Source organism: Poecile atricapillus, chromosome 20 (assembly GCF_030490865.1).
Source record: "Poecile atricapillus isolate bPoeAtr1 chromosome 20, bPoeAtr1.hap1, whole genome shotgun sequence".
NCBI classification, from domain to species: Eukaryota; Metazoa; Chordata; class Aves; order Passeriformes; family Paridae; genus Poecile; species Poecile atricapillus.
In genome coordinates this window covers 1583843-1592084 of record NC_081268.1, presented here as the reverse complement: position 1 = coordinate 1592084, position 8242 = coordinate 1583843, and the positions used below count along the sequence as shown (strand labels likewise).

Sequence of the window (8242 nt, the reverse complement as noted above, 5' to 3'; positions counted from 1 at the left end):
CATGTCACCAAAGCTCCAGCTCTGAGTTTGGAGACTGCCCTGCCCCATCTCCTTCCCTCGTGGCCACGGCACAGCTGGAGCCTGCGGATCCACACCACCCACAGCAGGCAGCAGTATGCTTTGGCTCCTTGCTGGTGCTTAGCCTTGATGCTCAGCAAAGCATATCTCCTGCTCGGATTTTATCTCCATCCACTCAGCTTATCGGCACGGGGCAGCCCTCCTGCCTGCGCCACGTTCCCGAAGCGTGCCTGCAGCAGGTGTGGCCAGCACTACTGTTTGCCAAACGCCACTGCCTGCCCGCAGTCCCTGACTCCAGGGCCCGCGCTGATAGTGCGCGCGCGGCGAGGACTTGGGCGATAGCGTTCCCAATGACATTACCTTGTCCCCCACATTCTTCCGATGCCACACACGCCTTCGCTCGGGGTGCGGGCGGCCCGGCCGTGGCGGTGGGTGCAGATGCTGTGCAGGCAGCACTGGGAAGTGCTGGTGGTCTCCTCCCGGGGGGACTCATTGACATATCAGTCACATAGTTCTGCATAATTGGGACTTGGATGCAGCCTCTCTTTATGTTTCCTCTTGGCAGTTGCCAACAACATGAAGCACTCCTGGGTCAAAATGACAGCCTTTTGTTTACTATTCCTGCTTATGTGCCTCATTTTCTTCAAGGATAAGAGCTCTTTATAGGAATCTTTATTGTGATGAGGTTAGCAGAGAGAAAGATTTCTCTCCAGCTTTCTCTCTCTCTTTCACAGCTGATTAGCAGGGTCGGCCCACTAGGACAGTGATGTGGAGCACAGACCCAGCATTTGCCTCAGGGTCCTCCCAGCCATGAGTCATCTTCTCCAGCACAGCCCCAACCTGCTGGCCTCCCGGCACCCAGCCCATGGCACTGCTGCTCTCCTACTCATGGCAGGATGCAGGGAGGGGATCCACCACCCCAATAAAAGTACTGAAAAACCCAACTGGCCTCAGAAGCTTGGACAGGAGCTTACCCAGAGCACACACCTTCTCTCCACGGTCTTACCAGCCCACCCATGGTGACCCACCCCCTCAGAAGGGTCTGTACCTGGCAAACTGAGATAGGAGAGACTTGTGATGGACCAATGGAGACCCACCAGTCTGCTGCACTCAGAACTCTTGTTTTCAGCTGTGAACAAACAGACAGTGACTGAGGAAGGGATGAGGAGAGATGTGGGAGCAGCTAGTGACAAGATGGGGAAAGCTCATGGAATAGACACGGGCAGGGTGGACATGAATGGAGAACCTTCCCCAGCTGTGGAAGAGGCCCCACAGGACCATCCCAGCAGATCTTCCACCCACTGTTGGACTGACTGCACCGCTGCAGGAGGGTGACCCAGCTGACCCCACAGCCCTGTCCCAGCCTGTGCCTATGGGTGACACTCCTGGGAACAGCCACTCCTGTCAAGAGGAAAGCAGCTTACCCTTGAAAGTTACTTTGCGAAGGTCAAGAGTGGGACTGTGACAGAGCAGCCTGACAAACACATCTCCCTAAGTCCTTGGGCCCGATAATGTATGTCCCATGCAATGTTGACACTAGTGATCCACCAAAGATCAGGTTAACAAGTTTGACGTTAGTGACAGCGTGATTTGTTCCGCGCTGGCTCTGAATTCATAGAGCCGCTGGCCTTCAGTGATAAACTATTGCGCCGTGCACACGAGGCTGTGGCAGTTGTCACCCGCCGGAGCACCGAGATGAAAAGGAAGCAGAGCTCTAATCAAAATACAGTGGTCAGTAGGGGTTGAGCTGAAAATTAAAAGGTGCTGGTACTTTTCCCACTCCAGCCTTGCTTTCCAGGCAGCGCCTCATGGCAGCGCAGGGTGAGGGGAGAGGCTGCCTCGTCACCTCGGTGCAGCTCAGTTTCGCTTGAAGGTGAGGACAAACCCATCACCCCATGTGCACAGAGCATCCTCTGCAACCTCCCAGCAAGACCCACCACCATTGATCTTCAGGCCCTCCTCATGGGGAATACATCCCATGTGGCACAGTGCCCTTATCCCAGTTCCCAGCCACAGCAGCAGTCTCAAAGCCTTCCCCACACCCATAGGCCATTCCAGCAGCACAGCAGCAGGCAGGGCAGGGCAGGGCCACAGCCACCACCCACAGCAGCGCTGGGCTCCCCCACCCTGGTGGTGCTCCCCACCCTGAGAGTGTGCCGCAACCAAAAGGGGAAGGCACAAACAGCCAGGAGACATCAGCGATGCAGAACATTTCACATTTATTAGTTCATACAGCTAAACACTCACTAAACATGCATTCAACACTTATTGGTCACATTTCCACAGGTAGTCAAGTCCCAGAGCAGCGGAGCAGGGGCAGGTCGGGCTGACACGGACCCGCTGGCAGAAACATTCATTTGGTCGTAGCGCGGTGAGGGGCAGCTCGCGGTGCCCGTTCCCCCACGGTGACACGGGGCCAGACACGCTCCCGCCCCAGCCCGGCTCTGAGTGTGCCAATGTTCACCATGTGTCATGCCGAGGCAACATCCTGCTTCCCTGATTTACACAAGGGATTGTGGGAAAAATGAACGGCAGAAACCATCACCAGGAACGCCGCCAAGAAGGACCCAACAACCGGGACTGACCCTCTTGGAAACATCCCTCAGACCAGCAAGGGGCTCACACAAGCAGCAAACTGACCTGCTGCCTGCCCAGGACAGACACACGAGGAGCTGCGAGGTCCTGTGGGGTCCCAGGTTACAAATGCAGCCTCTGCACCCAGGACTGAGCTGGAACCAGGCCTGTGGCTTGATGGGCACTGACAAAACCCAAACTGTCATGAGCCACATCCTCCCTGGGGAGGGAAGTAGAGCCCAGCCTCAGGCAGCAGTGACATGGAAGGGAAACACAACTCCAGCAATCACAGCCCCAGCTCCTCGCTGGCAACAGACACTGGCAGTGTTTAGTTTTTCACACAATCCCTTTGAGATGATAAACAGGATGTCACACGAGGTAGTTTAGTTATGGAAATTGAGTCAATAATGTTATCAACTATTACAAGACATTTTATAAATTGAAAGAAAACAATGAATCACAAAAGGCTTTGTTAAGTTTGATCGTCATCTGGTCTCAATTTCTGTTTCTTTTTGCCCTTGGGGGCATTTCTTCCACTGAACCATGTTGCTTCTTTCACAGACTTGTCAGAGGGCAGCTCACAGGAGCTATTTTTAATTTTTTTTTTTTTTTTCCCAAGGGAAAGACACTGCCTGGATTGGCCCCAGCTTTTTGCGAGGCTGGTTTAAATTTGCAGATCCTGGCTGGGTTTCAGCCCTTCAAACTTCAGCTCTCGTTCAGTGCTGGCCCTGTCTGTGTCTGGATGGGGCTGTTTGGACACTCATAGCAGCTGTAACCCAACCAGAGTCACACACCAGTGCCCTTCTCAAACTGACTGTGCCTACCACCACAGTGAGAAAGTTGTACTGATGAAAATTAAGAATTCATAAGCAACAGAGTACAGAGCCCTGCGACTAGCTGCCAGGGACACAACGAGAAACTCCAACTTCCCCTTTTCTGTGAGCAGTCAAACATTTCACACCAAAGGCAGAGGGATGAGGTAATGCAGAAACAGAGCTGGTCCCCAGCTGCTGGGTGGTGCAAGGGCACAGCCTCTGACAGCCCCTGCACCTTTAGGATGCTCTGCCACAGGACCACGTCTGAGCCCTCTGCAGGCAAACTTCCCACTATCAAACCCAAAGTTTTCCCCCCAAAATCCCCATGTGGGGCTTTGGTCAGCTCTCAGTGGGTCCTCCAGACAAGTTGGGAAAGAAGCAACTGTTGCAACATCAAAGCTAGGGTTTCTCTGGGTCACATTTTAAATACTTATCCCTGAGCTTCTGTGCATTGAAACAACACACTGTGAACCCAGAGAAACACCACAGCTTGATACTGATAGCTATGCACTCCCCTCCATTTACACATCATCTACAACTTAAAAATTAGTTTCATACTTTAACTAGTTCCCCAAGTTTCCCCCTTTCTCCTGCCTTTCATGTGGCAGGGATGATTGCCGCTTATTATCCTGAGAAATAACAACATTTTCACAGACACTGAGCTTCATAGCTTTAAATCAAAACCAAGAAGGAAGAAAGAATGAATGGGAAATAGCACATTCACAGGAGAATCTTTTTTTTTTCCTTTTTTCCTTTTAAAAAATGTAGTAAAGGTAAAAGAAATTCAAGTGTTTTTTATTTATTTTTTTTTTAAAGTTGGTTTGAAGGACAAGTCTTAAACTCCTTTACCTGAAGTAGTTGTGGGTCTGTGCAGAAGCCTAAGGAGCAAGGGCAGATCCTGCTGGCACAGGGAGGGATGGCAGCAGAGGCACTTGAGCCTTATAATGGGTGAGGATGGGGCCACCACGGCCCCCACCAGAAAGTGAGAGCAGTCCAGGAGCCCTGCTGGCACCTCTGGGACCCCTCACTCTCACGGGCTCCCTCAAAGCAACACCCCAGCACTGGGAAAATGGATAGCACTAGAGTGGCAGCTCCCCTGTGCAGGTGCCCTGCAGCTGGCAATGCCACTGACCACTGCTCACTGAAAACGCCATGTTCCCCCTTCAGCCTGTGTGTGACGGGAGATGGCAAAAGGCTTAAGAATTAAATCTCTGGATTTAAGAATTACAGAAGAATCCAGATGCTCCCTGATGGCCCAAAGCATGCAGTGCCTCTGCAGAGGTGAGAACACCAAGGGCACTGGCACAGCTCCCAGCTGAGCAGCATCCAGTGCACACGGGGAGCGTGAGGTCCAGCTGCTCATCCCCCGGCCCTCTTGCAGGGCTGGAGGTGCCCAGAACAGGGACTGGCAACTGACCCACTCTGAGGGGTCAAGGCTCAGCCCACTTGGCAGGAGTCGGAGATGAACGGGAAGAAAACTCACTCACTTTCCAGAAGGTTTTGTTGAGGGGTCTGTTTCTTGCCTGGGACTGAGCCATGTGAGCAGGGACCCCTTCCAGCTGCTCCTCGGCAGCCTCCCCTGAGCATGTGAGCCTGAGCGCTTCAAATTTATGTCCCAAATCTCTGTTTGGATTAAAAGTAACTCTTCAGCTTTCTATCTGCACAGACGCTTTGAAGGAGAAGAGGGGGTCAGCCAGCCAATCTATCTTTCAAATCGGGGATAAAAATTGACTTGTCATGGCAGAAGATTCTACCAAAGACTATTATTGTTGATTGATTTCTCTATGACAGAAGGTCAGATAAGCAAGAGCAGATAGATACCAAAGATAATGAACTTCCCCCTAGTAGCATTAAGCACAAATAAAATATGAGTGCCTGTAAACTGAATGTTACGTGAAGAATGGAACAAAAATTCCAACCTTTCTAGGGTGTCCTTCAAACCAAATTCACAAATACATCTACCTAACGTCTCTAAATCTCTAGCTACATTCCTACTTTCTCATAATACCTGAGTTTGCAATGCAACACATTCACATTACCCTGTTTAAAAAATACGAGTCATTAGAGGACTTGGTGCAGAAGGTATCAGGAATGACTGTCTGGTGATTCCATCTGGTCTGTTTGCTGCTTCCTTACCTGTCAGTTCAGGAAGGATTTTCTACTCCCTATGGCAAATGTGGCTTTGGGAACCGATACTGCTGCCAATCAACCTTTGTAAAATTTGCTTTCTTCGACAGAAAGTGAACATTCATGTCTATTTGTCATCATAACTGAATTTAGGTTTTTGGTTGTTGTTGGTACAACTTTAGTTTTGGGAGGCTATTTTGGAAAACCATAGATTACCCAATAGATTACTTTTGTTGGATAGCTGGCAACAAGATGACTGATTTTATGTACACTAATTAAAACACTTATTCATTAACAGATTATAATAATTCAGTAACTGTAGAATAAAATTACTCCTATGCAATTTTAACAATTCCTTGAGTGTATAAAACAGCAAGCCAGAAATAACCCGTAGTAAAAGATCATATCAAGCTATTTGAAAATTAAACTTAAAAGCTGACAAATACATTCTAACTTACAAACAGATACACTAAAATCTTCCCCTGAACACGTGAGGTATTGGCTGCATGCAGAAGGCTTTCCTGAGAACACACACGTCTCTCATTGTACTGCCAGAAAGTAAATGAGATTTATGGAACCACCTTTGGGTGCGAAGCTCCATCGAGCTGAGCCGCTGCTGTGCCCAGCAGCTGTTACCCGTAACATCCTGCTTAAATAATGAAAAATTAACAGCTATGGACTTTTAGAAGAGGGAAACCGTTGAGCTGGGAGACGCCCCAGCGGGATGCCCGTGGTGAGGCAGCAGCAGGGCCCTGGCGCGGGGTGACCACGGCCACTGGCACTGACCAGGACGTGCCACACCAGCAGGTCACAGCCCCCCTCAGGCTGCAATCCAGGCAGCACCTGCTGGGCATGGGGAGGGAGGGAAAGACGACTTTGGTGAATGGGATTTTTCTCCTGCTCACCATCACATTCATGCACAGCAGCTGCAGCCCCACTGAGCTATGCTCGCTCACCACGCAGCTGTCACCAGGGAAAGACAAGAAGGTAGTGACTTGTCCCTCCTACCCTGAAGGAACAAAAGTTGTTTCCACACATATTTTTAAATCAGCATTGAAACACTTATCAAGGAGCCACCTTGCGAAGTGAATGCCAGATTTACATCTAAGGAGGCAGGGAAGGAAATCCAGCCAAGGCTGTTTAGGAGAGTGACGGAGTCTTTGAGTATTAATTCCTAATGAAGGAGATGAGATCAAGAGCATCTCATCCAACCTCCCCATCAGGAGCAGGAAATCATGAGGTCACTTCTGAGAATGCCCAGGTTTAGCTAAACACCAGCACTCAGCAATCACTCAATCAGCTCATCAGTTGTCATTAAACCAATTCTCCATCTGGAGTTGTGGAGAGCCTGCGAGATGGAAAATCCAAGCCTTGCAACACCTAGAACACGGCAGGTACCCAAGTACAGCAGTAATGTCGTTCTTCCTGGGATTCCACAAGGAACAGTTATGCAGTCCTGGCAGGACATAACTATGGAACACCCATTCCCTGAGTTCAGCACAGAACGCCATGCCAGAGGACGCTGGAGTCCCCCACCCCATTACACAGGCCCCATTTAACATAGGATACATCAACTGCTCCCAAAATTGCTGCAATGCAGAAGCCTCAGGAGTCAGGTACCATGTTGGAGGAACACATTAACAGGGGCAATCCTGCCTCTTTTCTAAGTAGGTTTTTCCTGCTTTTGTAAACCTAAAATGGATTTTAAGGAAGTGATGATAAAGTCCTTGCCATTCTCTAGCAACAGGAGCACCTTTGTGTAATGCCAGGAGCCTGTTATGAAGTGCAGGAACACAATTTCAGAGGAATTGGCAGGTGTTGTGGCAATAGTAAGGGGGCAGCTGCAGGGGCTGGGGCAGACCCCACCTGCAGCTCCCCAGACAGGACAAGGCTGGGGAGCCCCTCAGAGCACTGCCATCCCACTGGTAACCTGCATCTGGAAACTTCCAGGGGAAAAAACCAAACTGCCTAGACAGACTTCTTCTCCACTCCCTGCCTTTTTAAAATTAAGGAAAAAGCTTGGCACTTCTCTAGCACCCACTTCTCCAAAGTCGTCCCTTTGGGATACTCACAGCTCTGTCGACATTTGCTCTCTATGACAAATGTTTTGGATGCAAATCATGGAAAGAGCAGTGTGTGAACAGCATCTTCTCCTTGAGGTAGTCTTAGTCATCTCGGTCCCCAGCCCCAAATACAAAAGAACTAACCCTAACAAACACTGTAACATTAAACATCTTCACATTCTGTAAACCGCTGGAGAATGCATCTGCTGCATTCTTACAGAACCATGTGCATCGTGTTGAAGATCATACATTCAACTCTGTCGTGAAATAAATATATAGGAAAAAGAGTAAAAAAACAAAAACAAACAAAAATATTCTTGCTACAAGGGCAGGGAGGCTCACTGCCCTGTCTCCTGCCTGCATGGCGTTTGCCCCTCTCCCATGGTGAGCCAGTTCCCGGCCCGAGGCTCAGCGTAAGGCACCGGCCGGGGCCGGCTGCCCTCACTCTTTGCTCACACTCGTCTTGCAGGAATGTAGAACGGCCTTAAAAAGGAGAGGCAGCTGCTCCAGGGGGACATTCACCATTTTTCCTGGTAAGAAAGAAACCAGAATTAGCAGCCACTCCTGAATCAGATTTCAGAGACACCTAAGCCAGCAGCACTGGAGACGGTTTTACCTTGAACCTCTCACAGAAACAGTTAATCA

The 8242-nt window shown here is 49.9% G+C and overlaps 1 protein-coding gene across 5 annotated transcripts in view; it reads right to left on the bottom strand.

Moving 5' to 3' along the window:
• Positions 1 to 2226: 2226 nt before the first annotated feature.
• The window catches only part of NR6A1 (nuclear receptor subfamily 6 group A member 1), a 75305-nt gene continuing 69289 nt past the window's right edge, over positions 2227 to 8242 (bottom strand). For all 5 annotated transcript variants that reach the window (XM_058853583.1, XM_058853584.1, XM_058853585.1 and 2 more), the window contains one exon: positions 2227 to 8127. In XM_058853583.1, the coding sequence (XP_058709566.1) occupies positions 8039 to 8127 (89 nt within the window). In that variant the 3' untranslated portion in view covers positions 2227 to 8038. The remainder of the gene's footprint in view (positions 8128 to 8242) is intronic.